General features: G+C 41.5%; 1 protein-coding gene across 3 annotated transcripts in view; it reads left to right on the forward strand.

Annotated features, from left to right (window-relative positions):
- Window positions 1–749: 749 nt before the first annotated feature.
- Window positions 750–25,427, forward strand: part of arhgef25a (Rho guanine nucleotide exchange factor (GEF) 25a) — a 57,415-nt gene continuing 32,737 nt past the window's right edge. Inside the window, exons 1-2 of one of the 3 annotated variants that reach the window (XM_070544619.1) lie at window positions 750–1,044; window positions 4,791–4,923. In XM_070544619.1, the coding sequence (XP_070400720.1) occupies window positions 949–1,044; window positions 4,791–4,923 (229 nt within the window). In that variant the 5' untranslated portion in view covers window positions 750–948. Of the gene's footprint in view, window positions 1,045–4,790; window positions 4,924–19,406; window positions 19,736–25,427 lie in introns of those variants that run through there. The other 2 variants (XM_015967870.3, XM_054745910.2) reach the window with 2 other exon arrangements.

The following is a 25,427-nucleotide window of genomic DNA, read 5'->3' on the forward strand; positions in this document are numbered from 1 at the left end:
CATCAGGAAATAAGACTCCAAATCCTTCCGTCTGAAGCTCGGCTCTAATGTGCGTCACTTATAGTTCCTGAAGAAGGTGCCGAGTACGACTTACAAGACATTAATTCCTACTATAGACCATTACAAATGTATTGATTAAATAAGTGATCCACAACTTTAAAGTCATGGTTGGATCACAGTCTCTTTCTGCAGTACAAATGCTGCAAACCTTCCAATTCTCTTGAGTGGTCAGATTTCTCTTGTGATCGTTCAGCATTTTGTTGTGAGTGGAATTGGTGACTTTCTCCCAAACAGTTAAGCTTTGTGCACTCTGTGTTCATACCTTATTTGGGGCTGCCCTTCCTGCTCAAGAGTTCACACACTCCATGTGTCAGTGCCTGGGACTCGGGCACAGATGAGAGTCTGGAGAGTGTAGGGTGACATAGTTCAGGAAATAAAAGGAAAAACAGGATGGAAAGATAAAGGACTGATTGAGTCAGTGTGAGTTTGGAAAGGAGGATCAGTTTGTAAAGGGAAGAGAAAAGACAGTAAGAGAGGGAATGATGAATGGTGGTGAAGTTTATTCTTTGTTAACCAATGAAGAATGAGATAGAGGGATTTCAGGGAGGGTGATGTTCTGAGTCACTACTCTTGTTTTCTACAGTTGGAGAAGACAGCAGAAGACCAGCTTCAAAGGAAAAAAATCCTTAAGATGTGGGATGATGAAGAAGAAGAGGAGATGAGAATCTGAAATGAACTCCTGAAACACTTTACCAGCAGCACAAAGGCAACATTCTCCAGACAGCCAAGAAGACGCTCACCTGTCTGGACTGGGAGAAGAACAAGGCAGACTCAAGCCCTCCTCTTCCTGGATCCGTGTTTTCCTATGCATTAAGTTTCAGAGCAGAACGAGGTGAGCTCAGATCGACGCTGCAGTCAGCTGCAAATCTGAGTTTCCTTTCAGAGAGGATGAAGGCTGTGCAGAAGAACCAGGGACACACCGACCAGATGTTGGGAGCCATGGCTGACGTTCTCACTTCCGTGGCAATGCCCAATCAACAGTGGGTAAGCGTTGTGGATCTGTTTGTTTGTTTTCTGTCTGTTTACAGGAAATAATCATTTTACAAACTCCAAAAGGGAGGCTACACATATGGAAGTGTTTTTCTGAGCTTTGCAGAGAAAGGCATGCTTTATCTCCGGCCCCAACACATTCTAACTAACAGCATGTCAAAAACAAACGCTTGGTCAGCCACCCTCCCCGTCAGACCCCTGATGCCAAAAGTGCCCTTTTTCGTCACTTATGTGCGAAAAGGGGTCTTTCCCTTTTCTGATTGCAGATCCCAATGCAGCGTAAAACTGACGCGATGGGATGTCCGCAGCCAGGGCACCAAACAAGCTCATTGTACCTCACCCTGACCGTATCCTCTTGTTATTTAACCTTCCCCTCTCCCTTATGCTAACCTTAACCATCTTGCTAGCTAACATGTTAGTGATGTGTCGGTCGCTCTAAAAGCCGGCTCTATGAAGTGAACGGAGGGAGCCGCCTTGTCATCGGTCGGGTTTGGACCGAGGCAACGCGAGGGGGAGGTTTCAACTACCACGGTGGAGGTTAAAAGTAGAGGATATTTGTAACCTCCCCCTCGCCAGATGGTATGTTCTAACGTTCCCCTTGGGCGGCAAATACAAAAATTCACAGTCAGAATGCATGGGAAACAAACGCTTGATCACAGTGAGACCCCCAAATTCCACTACCTCCGCTCCGCTGCGCTCCGCTCCGACATGAACGCCGGAGCAAAATCGGTCCTGTTGTAGTCAATCAGAGCAATTCCACTACTGCGGCCGTGCTCCGGCAGTGCGGCGCCGTGCGCCGCCCTCTATTCCAGCGTCCGGCAAAAATAGAATCGATCCTATTTTTGCCGGACGCCGGAGCACCTCCGCAGTAAATGGACAGAAATCACAAACGCCCAACAGGAAAAGGAGCAAGCACAACTTCCGTTTTTCACAATAAATCGATAAACAAAAGGCGTTTTTTGTTTCATATACACAGGTTTAACAACTTTTAACAACTATCAATGGCGGCTGAAGTTTAAATGCACAAAAGTAAGCCATAAATACAGTTTCCACTATCAAAGTAGTCACACTTTGTTGATCCAAACACTGCTGATCTGTCAACACAAATGATGGGCAGATTAAACAGTTCATTTCGATGCTTCTCCCACACAACGGGTGTTTGGATCTAACTTCCACGTTTATTGCTCGGACTGTATCGCAAGATCTCGAAAATCCCGTGCATGCTTGTTTGCCCACCTCAGGTCTCCGCACCGGAGCGGAGCCGTTGTAGAGCGGGTAGCAGTAAAAATTGAGTTCGGAAGCGAGCGGCTGCGGAAGGCGGGGGCGGACCGGAGCGGAGCAGAGTGGAGGTAGTGGAATTTGGGGGTTACGTTTTAGGTAGCAAGAGGGTTAAGGTTAGGATGAGGGTAAGGGGAAGGTTATAAATAGTAAAACGTTAAGGTTTAGGTGCGGTTAAATGAGCTGGTTCGGTGCCGCATCAGCGGACATCTCGTTGCGTCAGTTTTACGCTGCATTGGGATCTGCAGTCAGAAAAGGGAAAAACCTCTTTTCGCACATAAGAGACGAAAAAGGGCACTTTTGGCGTCAAGGGTCTGACGCGGAGGATGGCTGACCAAGCGTTTGTTTTTGACGCGCTGGGAGTGAGAACACTGACCCACGTCCTTTTGTACCAAGCCCCCACAATGCGGGACAGAAATTGAGGCCAATGTGGAAGTGAAATAAATTGCAGTTCCACCCTCATCCTCTGGGGGGTAATGTCAGAAGCGAGCAAATCCTCATTGACTCCCATGTTAAAAAAATCAATTTCACAGCAGAAATAAACTTGTTTACAGCCTGGTTCCAAAACATGTTTTTGGTTTAAATGATCTAGTTTACACTTATGACAACTCTGAGGGGGTGAATTTTTTTCTCACTCTTCTGTTTAAGTGTATTAAAAGCCTAAAATTCTGTATAATTAATGAGCATCAGACCCACGTGACCGCAGAGCTAGCTCCGGGGAAAGGCCCCAGCCTGAGCCTCGGTCTCGCCTGAAAACTGTTCCGCCATTTTCAGTCTCTCAACTTAGACCATTAGTTGTGCCGTTTGTGCATTCTTTTTTGGATATTATTTGTGCAATTGTTGGACAAAATGACTTGCTGTGGTATTAATTGCACTACTAGAGTGTCCAAGGAGTCTCCACTTCATTTTTTTCTGTAAGTAAAATTATATTTATGTATTTTAGGCCACTGCCGAGCTGAGCTTAGATTTTAACATGTACTGTTTAACCATGAAATGTAAATGTAATAGGGTAAAACCCAGTGCATTTAACATAATGCTGCACTTTAGAAAATGGGTTGAAATATAACATGTTGGTGGAGCTGGGTTCCGACTATCGGCTTGTGGAGCTCTCTGGAAATCTTTGTTTTCCACCCGGTTCTCCCCTCCCCGCAGCTCGGCGCATCTCTGTCTGATCGCGGCTCCTGTCTGCTGCGCAGGCTGCCAGCTTGTGGAGCTCTCGGATGGGAACCAGTGTTTTCCACCCGGTTCTCCCCAGCGGCAGCTCTGCGCATCTCACATCGCAGCGGCGGTTGTCTGCTGTGCGGCTACCGGCTTGTGGAGGTCTCGGAAACCTCTGTGTTCCACCCGGTTTTACCCAGCGGTCAGCCCGGCGTATCTCTGACTCAGAAGCTCTGGTGTTGTGCACAGTTAACTCCGGTTGTAGTTAGGTTGCTACCTCCGTTAGCTTAGCTCCCACCTCCACATTAGCATTGGGTTAGCTTCAAGTTAGCTTGTAGCTAGTTCGACCGGGTGTCGTCAGTTGATCCCAGCCTTACAGCCCCACCCTCAGCTCCTCCTCTCTTCCCTTTTGTGGAATTGTCTGGGCTTGACGGAACCTGTGACACGGTCAAAATGGCGGTGGTGGCCACCTCCCATTTCTCCTCAAAAACGTGTTATTGGAGCCTATGGAAACCCATTGTCCATGTATTTATATGTCGATGTTTTGTACCAAGCTTATTTTGTTTCCCTGCCATAACTTGAACATACACCTAAAATGGTCAGGACAGACAGGCAGGGAGCAGGATGGATGAGTTTCCAGTCCCTGTTCAGTGCTTGGGAGGAATTTTTAGATGTTTCTGAGAAAGGGGAAGTTGAGTGATGGCGATTAAAACGTCCAACCATCAACAGAGTCATGCAGTTTTAATGCCTCACTCTAACTCTATTACTCATCCTTTATGTATCTCTTATACTCCTATATTTAAACTTTTCAAAGCACTATCTTTTTCCTAATTCCTCAGCTAATCCTATTCCAATATGCAGATTATATGCAGTGAATTTTACTGATTTAGACACATTTAGCCAGGAATATCAGATGTCTGAGGGTCCCAAAATGTCCTAAGCACTTCTCTTTAAAGCCATTTTTCACAACGTTTATCCTGATAAATCAGACAGCGGTCAAATCCCCTGAGATTGATGCCTTGGTTTGCCTCTATTAACCTTCCCTTTGGTGCTGCTGGGCTTTAAATATAGACTGCTCTGTGGCAAAAGCAGAGCCTTGTTTCCATCACATTCTTGCTCAGTGTGTAATGGAGAAACAGATGAAAAAGATGTCGGGAATTGTGGAAAAACAAAAATCAGCCGCTGGTATATTGTTTTGCGGCTGTGTGACCATAAGTGCTCTGTACAATCTTGCAATCCCTTCCTCCTTGAGAGTAGGCCTCCTCTGCTTCTGCTGAGAAAAGCATCTGTGTGTGTGTGTGTAGCTTTCAGAGGGAGGCGAGGTGGACCTCCCATCGAGCGAGGAGGAAAAGGGGCCTTCACAGGGCCGGTGGGAGCAAGACGAGCCAGAGTGGGAGCAACAAGCAACACTAAACCAAGAACGACGTGAAAGAACAGGTGAGACCTGAAGGAGCTGATTGTGACAGCTCGCTTTGTGACCCAAGACCTGAAAAAAATAAAAATCCAAACTCTCACACTCACCAAACCAGTAAAGATTGAGCTCTGATTTGTTGCTCTCAGATTTCTGCATCGTCTCACACACTGAAAGTAAAACACACATTATGAATGTGTTCAAACACAAGTCAGGAAAGTAAACAGTCTGGAGCTACTAGTAACCTTCTGCTTTCAGTTCAGCCCATTTCTGCATGTTGGCCACATGTGTATCAGAACAGGCCTGCTCCATGTCTGGATGTGCTCGTTAGGCTTTAACCTTAGGAAAACATCACCTGAGACTCGGTGCTTTACTTTTATTAAACTCCACCCTCTTCCCTCTATTAGCCTTGATGGCAGTTCGATATAATTTACCATACATAAGCATGGGTGAGAGAGAAAAAAGAATTTTTGTGTACACACACACACACACACACACACACACACACACACACACACACACACACACACACACACACACACACACACACACACACACACACACACACACACACACACACACACACACACACACACACACACACACACACACACACACACACACACACACACAAACAATTCCTTCCAGATGGGGAAAAAAGCATGCTCAACTGGCTCCCTTCTGCCCAATCAGAGTTGGTCAGACGTCTTCTTGTTCTGCTGAGGCAGGCTTGCGTGTGTTGTGATTTTCCTGGAGTGGAATGAAACAAAAGGAGCTTTGTTGCTGGATCTGGGCTTGGGTTCGATGGAGAGTGTGTGTATTTGGGAGGGTTGGTGGTGTGCACCATGTGGCTGGAACATTAGCTGCTCAGAGCAGTGTATGGTGTACAGGAGGGGCGTGAGTGAGGCCAGAGGAAGCTGTCAGTGATGCTTATCTGTAATGGTGGTACTCAGATGGGTCTGTCATTAGGGTTAATGCACCCATAAAGTTGTTTTTAGTCACTGCTTGAAAGTCAAGAAACACTGGGAGTAGTATTATTTGGGGCCACATAAAGCTGGTGATCTTAAAGAAGATTGTTTATTTTAAGTCTGAAATGATCGTTTGCTCAGTTTCCTTGTAGTTTGAGCCAGGGTGGAAAATTATTTTCATTTCATTTAATTTCACTTTATTTATAAAGCCCCTTCCACGGCCTTATCGAACGCCCAAGGTGCTGGACAACACAACAAGCAACAACATGTACAAGTAAAAGAGTATAAAACAGGCATAAAAACATAAAACCTAATAAAAAAGGCCACAATACACATAGGATAATGAAGCCACGCTATGACATCTACTGTTGGAAATCCATGGCATAAAAATGCATCTTTAAAGGAGACTTAAAAACCAGTAAAGAAGGTGACTAGCACGCGGTTAAAGGCAAATCATTCCATAGTCTCAAAGCCATCACAGAGAACACACGATCTCCCCATGACTTTACCTTCTCAGTGGTTTAGTGGTAGAGTGTCTGCCCTGGGACTGAGACATCGGGGTTCAAATCCCAGTCGAGTCATACTCTACCCTCTACTTGTTGGATTGAGGGGTTAAACCACCAAATAGTTCCTGAGCGTGACCACAGCTGCAGCTCACTGCTCCCCACTGGGATGGGTCAAATGCAGAGATTAATTTCACAAGTGTGTGACGACTAATGGGACTTTAACTTGTACTTTGAATATGGAACTACCAACAGTTCCCTATCGGTTGAGTGGAGGGCTCTTGATGGAGCATGACTGTTCAAAATTCTCGCCAAGTAAGAAGGAGCAGTTCCCTGAAGAGCCTTATACACCAGAGTTATAGCACCTTGAATTTAGTCCGAAGCGCATGGGGAGCCAGTTCAGAGTTCCCAGCACAGGAGTAATGTGCACAGGAGTAATGTGCTCCCTGCACGTCGTGCCTGTCAAGAACCTAGCAGCTGAGTTTTGGACTAATTGTAGTTGTTCCATTCAGTGCATTACAATAGTCCAATCTGGATAGGACCAAAGCTTGAGTAACAGACACCAGGTGAACTCTCGATAGCAGATACTTAATTCTAGCCAAGTGGCGTTGGTTAAAAAAGCATGACCGCACACCATAGTTAATAGGTGAAGGTGCCTTTCACAATAGCAGCCAAAGGTCCTAGATCAACATCAGGGCTGACATTATCTGCAGTACCCGGAGAGAAAACTACCTCAGTTTTCATCATTCAGACACAAAAAAGTTAGAGGCCATCCAGGATCTAAGCCGGTATCAGGACCTTGTGGGATCTTTGGTGTGTCCAAATTCAGGGGTTGCATGCTCATGAGAACCTGTCCTCATTGGTCTCAGTAGACCAGATGTTAACAGCAGTGAATTTGGACAGACTAGCCTTAAATAATAGTACCACCCCTACTTCTGTGGATGTCCTCCTGTCACCTAGCAACTGCTACCACACTAAAGCCTGAGGCACACAGAAGACAGCAGCCATGGAAGTGCTGCGCATTTGGGGTCACACAGAAATGTTAAGTTGTTTAGTGGTCCTCAGACCTTTTGAGTACCCTTGCACTGCTGTGTTTCATATCCATCTGTGTGATATCCCGCAGTGCATCTTGGGATTTATGGAGATGAGAACACTACACTGCACCTGTTCTCAAACTCGGGGAAAAGAAGAACACAATTCAAGATCGCATTCTGAGCACTCTGAATTTGGACAGTCTTCGCAGCGACACTGTGACGTCACTGGTCTTAAAATCTGACCTAATGAGCATGCAACATCTGAATTTGGACACAGACCCTCTGTTGCCTGATTCCTGTTCCTTCCTGCAGGCTCATAGGAAACTAATGCCAATCACCATTTAGTTTTTTCTTCTATTAAACACCTTGATTTATACCTGCCTCCACCCTGAGTCTATTCTCAACACTTTATGTTTATAAAAATCATAGGATGTTTCCAGCCTTCAGAAGTTAGATCCTGCTACCTCCTCAATCTAAAAATAAAAGTGTAATTACAACAAATTTTCCATTTCAACAAGACTGAACAACTTTTTTCCGTTTCATCTTTCCATAATTATTTTCACACCAATAAAAGAGTTTTACTCTTTTCTTGTTTGTTTTTTAGAGTTGTGACGCAACTGAACTAAAAGTGAAACAAAATTAGGATTCAACTTGACTTCTTAGTACCAATACATGAGAAAAAACAAACAAACATCTTATTTCTATGAAGTTCTCAGTAAACAAAGGTTTACATAAGGTTTTATGGCCAGAGTCAACATATCTGCACTTTGAGGTAATTTTGTATCTTAAAGGTGTAGGAAACTTGTTTAATCAAAACGTGTGCAGCGGTCTCTGGTTGGAATGAATACCTTGCAAGATGAACTTGGGCAAAAAAGCCCAGAAGCGCTTGGATCAGCGTGCAAAAGTCTGCTGCAGCAGAGCGTGGCACAACACTGCAGGCCTGATATTTGGACATCTTGCCTCAGATTGGATAACAGCAACGCAACTCTACCACTGATTTACAATGAGGATGTTTTCTTTCCACAAATAACACAAACCTGAAGGAGATTTTCAGTGTGGTGGCGTTGCTAATGCTAACAGTTAGCTTCCACTTGTTGGGACGTTCTCTGTTCTTTCCTGGAGGCTAAAACAACAACAGCCTTCCCCATCGTGAGCCAAGATGAGTGAGTCCATGAATGTTAAGTGACAGTGTGACGTAGATCTGTGAAGATTTTCACATCCTAGAGTTTCACCATCTATTTTCTGTCAGAAGCTAATGCAGGAGAAAGGTGGAGGAGACTATTTTCATGTTCAGCCTGCATGAAAAACTCATAGTGACTTTGTCTTAAATCAAAGTTTGGAGGAGAAGATGTCCCACAAATTAGGATGGAATGGTGTTCCCATGTGACCTTAAATGAAGAAAGCTCAACTTGAGACATGTCAGGTCAACACAGAAGAAAGGTATTGCCTCCTAAACAAAACAAAATTAACAATTTATTAAATTTAGCAACACTGAAAACTGCTTCGAAGGTCATGTTGTGAAGTCAGTTTGAATGTAACAAACATGGAGACTGTCTGTGCTGCTGGATGAGATCATCTGACTCTGTTTGTTGAATAAAGTACCTGATTTCCTGATGTCCGTGACCTCTCTGAGTCTTTTTATAGACTTCTTACCGTTTCTTACGGTTGCCTTGGGGGAAAAAAAAAGAGGCAATGAGAACGTATTAAAGAGTGAAAACATGCTGTGCTCCATCAATAACACAGTACAGCTTTATTTTTTTTATGTTTTAGAGCTTTTTAATAATATGTAGCTTATTTACACATCTGGTATTTATGACACCAGTGTACCTTTGGGAACAGTAGTCCCACTCTCCTTGAGCACTTGTTGCTGTTTTAACAACTCAGGGGGAAATCTTTTCATCATCCTTGAAAATGTGCTGTTTGTTCCTAGGAAGGAGAGTATGGCAGGTTACAAAAGCTTTTTTCGTAAAAACAGCTGCCCGCTGATGATAAAAATGATGTTACGTGAGTAAAGAGAGAGAATCACAACAGAAATGACAGTAAACGGACACAGGGGAGCTGCAGAACCGTGCACACAGGTGCACAACTGTAATCAATGTTTCTCACATGCTTTTCAGTGATGCTGTTACATAGAGAAAGCCCTCGTCTTTAACCTTATGATTAATCGATTATCTATTGTGAGCATTTTCGTGTAATTCTTGTGTTCCTGAGAATCAGGTCGGGCTGCGTTGAAGGTGCAGGTCTGCTGAAACCTTCAGAACCCTGACAGGTGACTGCACTTCAGAGCAGGAGGGATTTTCAACCCAAATTGACCTGGAAGAATATTCAATGTCTGATGACATTTGTGCACCAATAAAAATGTAAAACAATGAATATTCTGCACATTTACACTTACAAGATGATTAAGTCTTTCAAGGTTTCTGCACAAAATCCCTTAAAAATCATTGAAAGTCATTAGAAAGCCTATATTTGGTCTGTATGAGAATCTGTGGCAGCTTAGGCTGTGCAGTCCCAGGGTATTGCAAGAGTTTGATTAACATTTTATCCTTTGGGTGGCGTTTTCCATCTAACTAAAGCTCTGCACAGCCAGCAGAGGTCTCCTGCTGTTTCCAGGGCAAGGTTCATCCTCCAGCTGCAGAGAAACAGAAAGATCAGAAGGATTGTTGTGCAGGTACAAGAAGAAAATTTTCAAATTAATGTTGTGAATTTGGCCAGGAGAAAAGAACTCTGCATGAGGAAAGGCAATTGCAATTTAACAAGCAAATTTTTTGAAGTGTGTGTTTATATCTGTTTGTTTGATGGTGTCAGTGAAGCAAAACTCATGCTGCAGAGATGCCGTGTTTAATGAGGGAGGCACTGATGCAGATTCACTTGCATGCACACACATTAACACACACCTGTCTGTCATTTAGTGTTTGCTAGTGATGCAGTTACAGGGACACAAAATAGCTATCGGCAGAGAGGAACAGGACAGGACAATTACTCCATGATTTTTTTTTCTTTGTGGTGAGATCTCAGCCAAAAAAAAAAAAAAAAAAAGCACACAACAGCTTGTCCAAAATGCCAGTTTGCCTTAATTGGTGCTAAACTTAGAAATAACAGAGGGGAAAGAAAAAAGTGGGAAAAGAACAAACAGAGATGAAGCGGGAGAGATGAAGGTGGGAAAATGAAAGTAAGCGTTGTTTGGCGGCGTTTCAGCTGGCGGATGGGGCTGCAGTGAGGCTAACGTCGATAGGGGGTTGGGGAACACACTGCAGATGAGGAACTGCATTTCTGCTCAACTGAGACCCACTGTAGCTCTTTGATTTTACAGATTGTTGCAGTTTAATGTGTGGCAGTTATCACGGTGTGCATCAAGAACCTGACCCTAGCTGGGTAAGTGTGGTAAATGCAATTCAAGAGTGCCACACAGAAAGAAAATCAGGACAATTACATTTATTTACACATGTTTGTTCATTATGTAAAATAACATTTGCATCTTTCTCTAAATGTTAGTTCAGCTGATGTTTTTTGATTTAATAAGCTGCAGACAAGATCAGTTCAGAGTAAATTAATGTCTGCATGGTCTATGTGTGAACATGAATCATCTTCTGTGAGTGTGTGTGTGTGTGTGTGTGTGTGTGTGTGTGTGTGTGTGTGTGTGTGTGTGTGTGTGTGTGTGTGTGTGTGTGATGCAGAGCAAGGGAGGAAGATAAAAGAGGAGAGATGAATGTGCACTAATGCAAGTATCATCTCACATCCCCCTCTCCGCTAGAGGAGGAACAATTTTTCCATATTTCTCTCAACACTGATAGCTTTGCACGTGTCGACGGGGCTAACTTTAGCTTTAATTTATTAAAAGCTTTCATTTCATGTAGTGAAAGAAATGCCATGCTGGTGTGAAATGTCAGGGCTGATGCACAGAAACAGGAATCTCCGTCACAAAAAATCTACTCTCAGTATAAACCTGCATGACAGATGAGGCCTTTTAGGGCCTTGCAGTGATTTGGGTCAAATTCAAACCTTTTTATAAGCTAGCTATAAAGTCAAAGCACTGACATGCATGATAGAAGAATAAAATATTGTAAAAAAATAAATTAAAAAAGCATAATAACATGATGCAATATTTCTTGAAAATGCTTGAAAAATAAAAAAATTACAGAACACAGGAATCTGGATGAAAATGTTACTTAACATATTGCCTAAAACGCTCTTTGGAGTCAACCTAATTCAACATGGCCACCACAGCTTAACAACATCAATAAACAGAAGTAGGTGATAATAAGCAGGATTGTGTGCAGGGTGTGCATTGTGATATCATAAATATAATTATGATCATAAAATCACAAACACGATTCAAACATAAATTATTATATTGTAGATGATATGATATGGCACAGCAAATATTAGCAAAAACAATGAAATGGCTAATTCAGGGAATTTTGCTTTGCTAACATTTAATCTGCTCATGGCTACAGTTTGTATTTTCTCAACTTTGTACTCAACAAGATGATTTTAGTTTAAAATTCTGTCATGAAAGGCAATAAATACTTCCTGCATAAAAAGCCAACCATTCAGTTGGTTTTTAAAATTTAATTCAGTTTGTTTAGTTTTTTCATTAATCAGCATTTATGAAAACATTGTGTAAAAAAATCTAATAATTTTTCTAATTAAAGTCCACTTCACAAGGATTCACAGAATGAAAATCATTTCACTTTAAAATTGTTAAACATGAAATGATCAGCAGAGCTGAAATGTTAATTTTAACTACAACATGAGCAAAAAATGTAAATCTTTTTTACAAAAAATGTACAAGCAGGGGCGGATCTACAAAATTATTGATGGGGTGGCAGAAGAGGGGCAAACATTTTTCTAGGGTGGCAATACACACACACGCACACACACACACATACACACACTCACATATAATATTTCACTGCACTGAGATATTGTACTTTGGTTCTATTGTTCACTCAGAAACACGTTTTCCTTTTCCTTTTCCCAGTATTTACATTTTAATTTGTTCTGGGTCCTCATTTAATAAGCTTAAAGGTCCATCACGAAAATAAAACACATAATAAAATTATATCCTTCCTACAACAGCTGAATGTGGCAGTTTCCATGTTGCTCAGCAAAACTATTTACACATTCATCAAGATCCAAAGATTCTGCCCGTTTTGATTCAATGCTGAGTACAGCCTAGCTTCATAGTCTTTTCTCTGCCAAAGCAGACTGCAAATAGGTCTTTATGAGCCTGAGAGTTGAAAAACTTTGATTTTTCTTGAATTTATAGCTGCCAGCTGGGGTGGCAGCAGGGGTAGCAAGGCTTTCTTTTAGGGTGGCAACTGCCACCCTATGCCACCCTTGTAGATCCGCCCCTGTGTACAAGCCACAGAGTATTTTAAAGGTGTGGGACACTTGTTTAATCAATAAATTTGCATTGGTATCTAGCAGAAATACCCTGGTGGAAAATAAACACTGGTGCACCATTTCCAGGAACTAGAAGTAGGCCGCATCATAGCTGAGCTGGAGTCTTAAGCCGGTTTCACACTGCAAGCATCAGCGGAACGGAACGGCAGCGAAGCGGCACCACTTCAAATAGAGTCCAATTATCATCTATGGAGTGTTTCAAACCAGCCGAGACGCGGCAATTTCCAGGCGTGTCCCAGAAGCGGCATGCCGTGCCGCTAAAGATAGAATCGAGTTCTATTTTTCCAGCGACCTGCTTCTGGGACACGTCAATTTCCACAGTTCACATAGTGCGAGACAGGAAACCACACACGGTTTCAGTGTAAAATTCCCGGTTATATTCAAAATGAAATGCAACGTTGCAATGTTATGTGTGTCGGGTTCTGTGTTGGGACCTAAGCTCTTTAATTTGTATATTAATGATATTTGTGATGTGTCCAAAATATTACAGTTCATTTTGTTTGCTGATGATACAAATATGTTTTGTTCTGGGAATAACTTACAAATTATTTTGGAAAATATGGATTGTGAGATGACTAAACTTAAGAAGTGGTTTATGGACAATAAATTATTTATAAATTGGAATAAAACAAAATTCATGATTTTTGGTAACAGGAAGACAGATGATTTTGTTACATTGTCCATAGATGGTACTTCAGTTGAAAGAGTAAATTAAGTAAGATTTTTAGGGGTCATCTTGGATCATAAACTTAATTGGAAACCCCATATAAAATATATAAAACAAAAACTGTGTAAAAGTGTTGGACTTTTAAATAAAGTAAAAAGTATTTTGGAGTCATCAACACTTCATATATTATATTATTCATTTATTGTTCCATACTTGACTTATTGTATAGAGGTTTGGGGCAACACATATAAAACAAACACTAATCCTTTGTTTTTATTACAGAAGAAAGCTATGAGATTTATATATAAAGTAGATGCTAGGGAACATACCAATAGACTTTTTATTGAATCAAAAATTATGAAATTCAGGGATTTGGTTAATTTGAAAACTTTACTAATTATGTTCAGAGCAAAAAAGAGGTTACTGCCGGTGAAGTTACAGAAGTTTTTTGTTTTGATTTCAAATGATGGAAAAAATAGTGCGTGGAGTTGCGTGTTCTCCCCATGCATGCGTGGGTTTCCTCCGGGTACTCCGGTTTCCCCCACAGATCACAACATGTCCTATAGGTTATAAATTGTAAGTCGCTGTGGATAAAAGCGTCTGCCAAATGAATAAACATAAACATATATTGATAAGTTTTATTGTGATTTTGTTTACAAAGATAAGGAAGTTCTATACTTGGATTGTGTATAAGGCCATTCTGTAAATTGTGTTGTATGAAGTAGAAAGGGGTAGGTCATATAAGACTTCTTCTTTCTCCCCCTTTTTTCACTTAGGAGACAGTTGATTATTGTATTTTGCATGAATGATGAATGAAACTGCTGAGTGAGAAAATAAATTAGCAATTAACAATTAACAAAATGTATAACTTACGTCAGTACGTGTGACCGAACGGCTTTGTTTACCACCAGTTTCTTTCGAGAAGTGCAGCGGTGTGATTCCTCGCGGGGGTTGTGATCTCTCGATGAGGAAGGTGTTGGAAGTCTCGAGGGATTTTAGAATCTCGCGGGTACAGCGAGGCGCAGTGAGGAAGCCGTGCCGCGGCCAAGACTCTCCCTGTGTGAAAAAGACCGCTTTGAAGTTCGCGAGTGAGCCGCTCCGCTGCTCTTCTGTTCCGCTGATGCTTGCAGTGTGAAACTGGCTTTATTTCCTGATATTCCTGACATCTCGCCTCAAATTAGATAATAGCAATGCAACTCTACCACTGACTTGCAACGTTGATGTTTTATCTCCACAAATAACACAAGCCTGGAAGAGTTCTGCTGTGTGGTGGAGTTGCTAATGCTAATGATTAGCTTCTACTAGTTGGAACGTTGTCTGCTGTTTCCTGAATGCCGACAATGTGACGTCGTAGAGTTTCACCGTCTTTTTTCTATCAGAAGCTAATGCAGGCGATAGCTGTAGGAGACTATTTTCATGTTCAGCCTGCATGAAAAACCCAGATTGACCAATTATGATCAGAAATAATAACAGAAAAAAGTTTTTTCAGTGAACCTCATCTTTAACAAAGGTCTTTAAGTAAAAATATTTCCCTAGATGATAAAAAGTGACAAAAATGTAAAATTACAAGTAGATGTGTTATATTTCAGGGCTGTAATTTGAGCTCCACTGTGAATCCCAGTCTGCAGAACCTCAGTACTGCTAGTAATACAAGAACACAAGACCCTGCATTCACTTCATTAATTCTGAATGTAGCTGTAGAGTGTATTTAGCAAATGCTAGTGCTGAGTGACTTTCACAAGCAGCATTCGCTAAATTTGTAATTATTCCCCTTTAGACCATTGTCTTTGTGTCCAACCCTGTTTCTGTCAAATCTTTGACTTTGCAGCCATCTTTAAATCCCAACTTTATGCTTGTTTGGCAGCTTTATCACCGTGGGAATAATGGAAACTTCCAGCCATGCTGTTCGATATCCCTGTGGTGTTTTTCCCCTTCAATTATTGCTACTTAAAGCATCCATTACAAGCAGAGAAACGAACAGGCATGATTGGAGTGTGAGAGTTACACCTGTGTATCTGTAAAAAGGGAAATTGTTGCAAATCGGTGTGCTCACTGCTTCTGGAAATGGAAAAAGCATTTGTCACTGTGGGGGTTCTCTGGGGTAGAACTTTCATCTCTTGCACATTACAGCTGCTTCAGGGTAACGAATAGACTCAAAGAGATGCAAGTCAGCATGCAGTCTGGTGTTTGAATGTGCTTCCTGCTTGTGAAGCAGCTCCGTCCTTCATAAATGACATTCTGACTGCAGCCTGACACCACCCTGAAGAGGTGGATGCTGCAGAAACACCAGTGGTAACCAAAGCTTCTGACAGAGAGCGTGTGCGTGCACGGCAGTAAGAAGATCGTTAGACTGTCCCTGAAGAAGTCGAGTAACTCACCTGCATGTTTGTTGCAGGCTTTAGTTGTCTCAGCTGGATAGTAACATCTGAAAAGCAGCAAAGCAAGACTTGCACTATAATAATAAGCAGAGGTGACACACTGAGGCTTCCATCAGCACCTTTAGGCCCAAGAATGCTGGTTGGGATTTTATAAAACCTTTTTATTTCCTCTCCTGTGTGAGACTAAACATGTTTTAGTTGCATGCATGTCAGATGACTCTAATAGAGATTTTTCACATCTAAATATGGTTTGCCTTTCCTTTTGTTAATGCAGTATTGGCAGCAGCCTACATGTTCTGAGATGTAGAACTCTTCCATATGGTGTGCAAACATGTCCAACGCCAGATAAAAAGTGGACAGCTTGTGTTATATTCTGCAAAAATAACTAGACGATCTTAAAAAACTAGAACTTTTTGTACATTTCTGTAAAGAAAGAAAAAAAAACCCTTAACTGTACAGGTGTAATTCATGAGGAGCAGCTCAAATACACTTCATGTATTCAGTGCTTCTACTTTTCCATGCAAGTTTTGTCAGTTTTTTCATGCATCGTACTGTTTAAACGTTAAAATCATGTAAAAGACTCCTCAAATTTAGTATTCTGTGACTGGGGCACTTTTAAATCCATCTCAGATCTCTAATGAACAAATTTGGATAAGATGTTTAAACCTACCGTCCTTTCACCTGATCGACATTTTTCTGGGAGTCTACACACACACACACACACACACACACACACACACACACACACACACACACACACACACACACACACACACACACACACACACACACACACACACACACATCCATCCCCGGATGTGAAAAAAAATCTGTTTGTCCACCACAGCATTAAAATGTGTGTTTCCACCATAACTAACCCACTACTTGGTGTTTATTTGCATTCTTGTTGTGGGGCTAGAACACAGTTTCGACACACCAAGTTCCACCACAAAAGCTGAATGACGTCATTCTTTATTCTTTCCTATGACATGACATTGACTTTATATTCAACAAAGCAATTGTTTCTCGTAGTTAATTTTAATTTTTTATATTATTTACTTTATGTTTTTTGTTCTTGTTCCACTGCAAACTCGATGCACATGAAGTTAGCTCTTTTATGTTGATCTTAATACACATGCACGGGAACCATCCTAGCACTAGTGCTTTAGTAATACAATTTAGGCTTGGATGGATCCATATTTTTGTCCACAACTGGCTCTTAGAGTCTTTCGGCACATTGGAAACTCTTCAATTGTCTCTTAAATGACCACTCTGAAAATTCATCTAGATCTCATTAATTCAAATTCTTTTTCTTTTTTCAAGCTACAAGGAGATCAGTTAAATTTGAGCTGCTACCTTGTTGATGAAACTATCATAGAGCTTAGATAAACCACTTAAGTCAAGTCAGGTGTTCAGCTGATCTTTAGTGTTTTGTTTGTTAAACTAAACTAATATATAGAAGTTGCAGGATGAATGGCTAGTGTTACACATGCACAGACACCCGGAGTATCAACATTGTGAAATAAGAGACGGCCTGTTTGCTCCATGGAAACAAAGAAAAAAACTTTGCAGGCTCCATGATCATAACTGAGCACAGCAGTCGATGTGAGACCGGAAAATGCATTATAGTCCACGATCTGACCAAAAATCTATCGTTAAACCGTCTTCACACAATGACACACTTGCTGGAAAATAGACCCTTTTACTACCTACGTCATCAAAAGTTGCGCGCGCAGCCTGGCAACGAGAGTGAAGGCTTCCTCATTCACACTCGATACTAAAACAGCGTTTAAAACCCTTTGTTTTGAAGTTCTGAGCACATAAAAATGTCAGGTTGTTGCGTGTATGGATGCCAGAATCGCTTCTCTTCAAGCAGTGGACTGAAACTGTACAAAATTCTGAAGGGAGCACATCCATTTCAACAAAATCGGAGGCGTCTGGCTGCAGGCCATCAAAAGGGTTCATGAAAACGACTGAAAACACGATCCGAAATGCTCGAGTTTGTAGCGCCCATTTTATATCAGGTAAGGTAATTATGTACTAAGATTACACCAGAAAGCTGGTTAACGTGTGTCCTATTAAATAAAGTAAGTTGCGTTTGCTGGTTTGCTTTTAAGCAGTCTATTTACAGGCGAGGTTTTCTGTTTTTCCCATCCTAACACAAAGCTCAACTTTGAATAAAATTGCTGCTGCGTGGCTGCAGCATGACCCAAGTCTGGAACATCAAAATGACAGAATTAAACAAATTTATACGCTTTATTTCATGCTTCAAATTAACATTTCATTCTAATTCATCTGTATTTTCCCACTGCATATTAGTATAAACTGTATTTCTCTAAAATTAACACGATTGTACTCTGAGCACGCTAAAAAAGAAACCTATGCTACACTCACCCTGCCATGTAGGTACAGTTGGCTGTGAAGACGTAGTTCTCTGGTTTGTTTACTATGACCCAAGCCTCGTACATAGCAGTCTTGTGTCCTTGTCTTTGGCTAGGAAGGACTTCTGCCTTCAAGACGCAAAACTTAGAGTCTATGTCGTGATATTTTACTTTCTGTACGTGGCCACAGACAACATAGTTGTATGCATCTAACGATTTGTATGCCCGTAGCTTCTCACGTGTGTACTTACTGGGCCTCTCCACTAAAAATGTATATATATATCGGGCCACTGGATATCTGGCCACGCACCTACATCTTCCACCCATTCCGTAATGCCACAGGGATCCGGGAGTCTGTTGCCATTCGTTAAAGTGACTTTAATAATATAACATTCAAGATTTGCCGGTGATAACCCCGCAGCGTAGCTTGATAAAGCCTGAAACGACGCCATTCTCTGTTGCCAAGCTGCGCGCGCATTCTCGCTGACGTCATATTGTTTACAAACAGTAAAAGGGTCTATACATGACACCTTGAAGCTGCTCTGCAAATAGAGGAAATGCATCACTCGAATGTGTTGGGCTGTTTCTATTTCTGAGTGAGAGAGTGTGTCATTTTATCTTCTGCTGGAGCTGGGTGTTCAAGAACCCCTGGAAGGATTACCAATGCCACAATGAGACCCAAGCATGTAGAAAAGAGGATAAAAGACTAGACAGATGGGGGGGGGGGGGGGGGGCTGACAGGAGAGGAAATGAAGCAGGGGGGTGAGAGGAAACAGCTGAGAGGAAGGGAGAGAGAAACAGAAGACAGGAAGAGACAGAAAGCAGCAGAGTGGGAACCTTACACTGGAATAGCCAGCAACTAAAGCTGTAGACTCCACCCTTCTCACCCCTCCCCTCCCCTCACTCTCTTTCTATCTCTCCCCTGCTATCTCACCCTCTCCTCTCCGAAGCCGTCTCCCAGTCTGTCATTTGACCAGGCAGTTCATAGAGGCAAGAGCTCAGCGCCAAAGAGAAAGCAGAGGAGGGGAAAGAGAGACACAGAGAGGAAAACAGGTCCAAAAGCTTGCCGGGGATCTCTCCATTTTTCTTTCTATCAGCCTGCTGATGAGGAATTATTTTGACTTGCTTCTTTCATGGACTCTGTGCCTTGGATGTGGGCTTTAACGGTCAACTGAGGACGATCCAGCTGACACCTTTTTCTGGAAATTTACACTTTGGGGAGTAAAAATCATAAAAGGGAAAGGAGAGAGAGAGAGAGAGAGAGAGAGAGAGAGAGAGAGAGAGAGAGAGAGAGAGAGAGAGAGAGAGAGAGAGAGAGAGAGAGAGGTGGATTTGGAGGGGGGCGTGAGAGTGACTGTGGCCCATGCCCACCTTTGCTCATGGTTCACAAGCATGAAAGGAGGCCACCATCACCATCGCCACCACCGAGGCTGTGGCTGCCAGCACTTGTTCCGTAAAGTCCTGGTCAAGTGTGGCTGCTGCTATGTCCGAGTCAGAGGTCAGTGTCACACACACACACACACACACACACACACACACACACACACACACACACACACACACACACACACACACACACGCACGCACGCACACGCACACGCACACGCACACACACACTGACTGACAAACTAAAGCAGGAACTCCTGAGTGTGAGCTGACTGCTGAGATGTCTTTAGATGAAGCAACAGATGTTTGTGACTGACAGACCTTGGCAGAGAAACATATTCTTCCTGCAGATGACTGCACAGTGACAGACAGGAGGAGACGTGCATCACACACTCTTCCTTTTGGAGATGGTGTGTGTTTGTGTGAGAAAAGTGACCCACTTCATCATGAGTGCATGTCATCAGGGTATTTGTGGCACGTGCAGGGATGAGCTGGTCTGAAGTATTCTTCCATGCCCCCACTCTCTCTCTCTCACACACACACACACACACACACACACACACACACACACACACACACACACACACACACACACACACACACACACACACACACACACACACACACACACACACACACACACACACACACACACACACACACACCTGACTAGCCCTCATTTTTCTTCTAACAGTTCAGTTTATATAAAACACAAAACTTTGGAAAACTACAGAGAAAAAAAATCACTTGAGTGTTACTCCTGTTCATATTTTTGACTCCATTTTCACGACTAAAAGCAAAGTTGTGTCTAATAACTACAAGTTCTGGTCCCACACTGTTTGTCCCATTCTTACAAGCCCACATCAAAGGCACGTACATCGGTGCGACTCATTGAGGCTTTGCACCTAAAGGAGGGGGCCGCTCATGGAGTTATTGGCTAGCGTTGTTGGATGCATACCTCAGATTCCTTTAGTTTAATCTCTTATGTAATGGATACTCTCCTTTTCCATCATCTGCAGCTCCCCACTGCATCTCCCTGCCATGCTATCACTGCAAATATGCACATGCTCACATCACAACTTATAAACATGTGGGTTCAGTAGAATTAAACATTTCAAGCTATTAAAAGAAATAAACATCTGATAAACACAAGCTTGGGTTTCTTTAAACAGCTGCTAGAAGTGGTTAAAAATACATCTGATCATACTTTACGAGATCCCAATCTAATTGTACAAATATGAGTTCTCTGCTGATAAACAACAAAAAAGAAGCACTCGGAGGGCTCCAGCCTCTGCTATGGCCAATAGTCAACTCTGAATATCCCCAAGTTGACTTTTCTCCGCTTCGTCAGCGCGATCTGCCACAGGAATTATTTGTTTGCAGCAAAAATATCAACAAGTTGTCAAATGTCACAAAAGTGTTTATGCTTCTTCCAAATGAGGCCCAGAGTTTGTGTTTGCAGGCTTGACACTGTTGGTTTAAAATGAGCAGGATTTTAAACAAGGATTGTCCATCAGAAGATCGAAAAGTAAAACCTGTGGGACAGACTGTCAGGACCTGCTCCTGTAGCCTCCTGTGTCTCTAGTGTCTCGTCTCCCTTTTTAATGTTGATTGAACTCACCTGGCTGTCACCTCACCTACCTGTTTTCCTGATTATCCTCATATATTTACACCTTCTGTTTGTGCTGGGCTTGGTCAGATCCTCGTCTTGTCCTCCTGCTGTATCCTCCTACCTACCATTATTCATATTACACAGTTCTTTTGCCCGCCAGTCTGCCTCCTGCCTGCTACCACCTGATAATGGGTCCTAACTACAACTCCACATCATGACACAGACTGTTTGGCTGAAGAGCTGCTTTTTATTTACATTGTTTCTGGTGAGGATTTGGATTTTGCTTCAGAAAAATTCAGCCGAACATCTGAACACTCGTGTATAAAACTAACATTTAAAACTGAACTATTAACTAACATTTTTTGTGTACAGTGCCTTGTTTGGTTGTAATGCCTTGTTGAATGCGCTTTATAAATAAAATTGGATTGGATTGGATAAAAACTGGGCACTGAAATTATGGAGCAACTATTGAGACACTATTACATGTAACTTGTTCCGAGGTTTGTAACATATTTTGTAACTGTAACTCACGTTTTGTGACATGTAAGTTTTGTTTTGTAGCATGTAAGTTACAGTTACAAAACATGTTACAAGTTACAAACCTTGGTACAATTTACATGTAATATTGTCCTAATTTTAGTTCCATATAAATCAAATATAAAATGTCTCAAAGCAAAATGGCAACTTGTAACTCCTGCAGGAGTTCACTTCACTTCACAAACCATCTCAATCTCCAATAAAGTCCTACTGAAAAACAGATTTCAAATGGAAATGCACAAAGATGAGGAGTCCACACTCTTAAACTGGTGCAAAGAATACCTCATTACATATTGTTTTGTTCTAAGGACACAAAGTAATCTTTGTGGAGTTTTATATATATATATATATATATATATATATATATATATATATATATATATATATATATATATGTTACATGTTCATTAACAAATAAAAACCATAGCTTATAAGAAAAGGGCTCAATGGTCACAAGTAGAAAAGTATCAAATTTCAGTCTCACTGAATATTTCTTTGTAAATTCAGAATTTTCAGCAACAACAAAAAAAAAAAAAACCATCTTTAACCCTTTGATGTTCTGATCTAAAACTGTTTGATTTAAAAGTGTGGAACACTCGTTTAATAAATACTTTTGCAGTGGTCTCTAGTAGAAATGAAACGCTGGTGAACCATTTCCAGGAACTGGAAGTGAGCTACATAACAACTGGGCTTCAGACCCAATCCTGATACTCGCACTTCCATCCTTGTGCCCTTCAATTGCGTGATCCCAGCCGGAGGTGCAAGTGCATAGGGTGTCCCGATTCTCAATTGCGAAAGTTGATCACGCTACTTTTGCACCCTTGATACGCACTTGAAGGGTATTACCCGCAATCCACTGCTGCAGGAAAACAGGCTGAAGTGCCTTTTCTGCAAATATGTATACTGAAATGAAAGTAGTTCAGTTTTTGACAATTAATTGATACTCTGAATGTTTTAGACAAAGCAGCAATGAATGTAAATAATTTTAAATAATTGTTTGCTTTTCTTGTTTGAAAGTTGTTAATAAAGTTTTTTTTTAAAAGTAGCACAGCAACCAGTATCCCGGCATGAGTTGTGGTTGATGACGCAATACTCCCTGTCCCAATTGGGCAATTATTTGCACACTTGTGTATCACGCATGCAAAGACTTGCTGCTCACTTGCTCCAAGTGCACTTCATAGAAGACCGTATAGCGCAGTGAGATGATTGGGATTGAGCCTCAGATGGCAGTTTGGAGTCTTATTTCCTGACACTTGGACATCTCCCCATCAGACTAGACAACAGCAACACAAGTCTACCACTGACTTGCAACATTGATGTTTTATTTCCACGAATACCACAAGCCTGGAGGAGTTATGCCGTGTGGTGAAGTTGCTAATGCTAACAGTCAGCTTCTCCAAGCCGAGACGTTCTCTGCTGTTTCCTGGGAGATGATTTTGTTCAAATCTCAACAGAATGGACTTTTTAAAATAACTTACATGACGTTTTGTATCTGAGAACACTTCTGCTGGTACAATGGTCTCAGTGACACATTAAATCACTTGAATTTAAACTCTTTCTATTTTTTTCTCCTTGATTAATTCAGTAATCAGCACCTGATGAACAGGATTTTTCTTTCCACATTTGAAATGACGTCTTTTGCTGCTCTGCTTCTTCTCTGCACCTTCTGTTTAACGTGCGTTTCTATCTCTGCTTTGGGCAAAACACCCAGTCATGGTGAAAGTTTAACTAACATTAAGGGACTCACTGTTCCTTTGCCAAGGTGAAAACTTTGTATGTGTTTGTTTTCAGCGTCCTCTTTGTCTGCCCATCTGTTAGATACAAAAACTATGAAAAAATACCAATTAGCTACATTTTAAGAAAATTAAAAGTAAACAGACAAGTAGAAAATAACACCCACTTTTTTCTAATATTTGTAATTGTAACCTTCATTTTTAGATTCTGTTGTGGTGATCAATACAGGCCCTTAGCACTTGCTATTGTTCCCGTGGGTCAAAGATGTCGCTGCAGAAAATAATCTGGTTTTGTCTTTGGATTTAGTGAAAAAATCTCATCTGAGATTAGCAGGACTTCTATTAGAGCTCTAATAACACCAAACATAATATTTTCTTCTTTTGTTTTTACTTATCTCACAAGTCTTGGTCAGCTGAATCAGAAATTGAAAAAAAACTGTCAATGACATTTTTATATCAGTCACTGATTGAAAGGAACCCGCTCAGTCGACATCACAACACAACACTGCACCATTATTTCATTGTGTGTGCATGTGTGTGTGCGTGTGTGTGCGTGTGTGTGTGTGTGCCATGCCTTCCACACACTGACACCTCTCACACAGTTTTCAGAGAGAGGCTGATGTCATCCAAACTAAATAACATGTTTATGATGATCATCCTTCACTTTGGGACAGAAAAGAGGAATAATCACCTTCCGTCTGCAGTTTTCTACATCCTGCTACACATCTCCATAAGTAGTGGAGTTCTTAGTCCAGGCTAATAACAATGGTTCTGGATGGTGCTAATTAAGAGTTGGTAGGTGTACAGAACAATGTTTGAGGAAATACAAACAGGTGGTGGTGGTGGTGGTGGTGGTGGTGGTGGTGGTGGGGGGGGGGTGTTGCAGGAACATGGTTATTGACTGAGCATTGTGATGGGAGGAGTGGAGAGATGTTGAATTGAAAAACAAAAGCAGGCATCATTCCAGCTCTGCTGAGCACTTTAGGAGACATGGGCTGTTAGAGAGGCCTACTTCCCAGAAATGACTGTTGACGAATCAACAGATCAGAAATCAGCGATACAGTGGATGCTCCTAATTACTACGTTTAAGGTAGCCTCTTTCTATCTCTTGGGTTATTACATTTTTCATTCAAGCTGCAGGTGCCACCTTAACTTATGCTTCCCCTATACATTCTCAACAGTTGACTTTATTAGTTATTTCAGTCAGGTTAAGTTTCAAAATGTTTTTGGACACAGTTTTGATAACATATGTTTTCAAATCATAACTTTTAAAAAACACGTTGAAAATACACGATAGCTTGAGTAACATAAGTGTCAGATTTTCTACAGATACTGGCATATCATTTTTAAATCTTTAAAATACAAGCTATACTATTAATTAAGCTACATGCATTTCAAATAATTTCTCACTTTTTAAGTATTTTTGTAATTTTGATGAATGCGTCACAAGCAATTACTTTCAAATTCCATCTGAGGATTCTGGACATGACTTTCTTTATTCAAACAACTTTTCCACCTTAAATTTCTTCCTTTTCTCAAGATACATTCAGATGGTTTCCAAAAGTTGATTGATTGTTTTTTTAAACTTAACAAATCCTTGACTTGCTCGGTTCCTCAACTGAGACAGTCACCCCATCTCTGAACAGCTAGATGACTTAGCATCAGTCACAGCGGCATTTTCTTCTGTGGATCCAGACCTTTTTTCCATTAATCACTCTTACAATAAGAAAGTGGAACCATTTAGCCTTAAAAAGCAGGTGATGGCTCTGTCCCATCTTGTTTTTACATGTAGGCCTATATGACCCTGTTTTATGTTTGAGTTTGTGTTGTTGGTGAGAAAGGGGGACTGATGTTGAGTCATGCATGCAGTTATAGCAAGGATCCCCCACAGCAATGACACACACACACACACACACACACAC

This window comes from Nothobranchius furzeri, chromosome 15 (genome assembly GCF_043380555.1).
Source record: "Nothobranchius furzeri strain GRZ-AD chromosome 15, NfurGRZ-RIMD1, whole genome shotgun sequence".
Classification (NCBI taxonomy): Eukaryota; Metazoa; Chordata; class Actinopteri; order Cyprinodontiformes; family Nothobranchiidae; genus Nothobranchius; species Nothobranchius furzeri.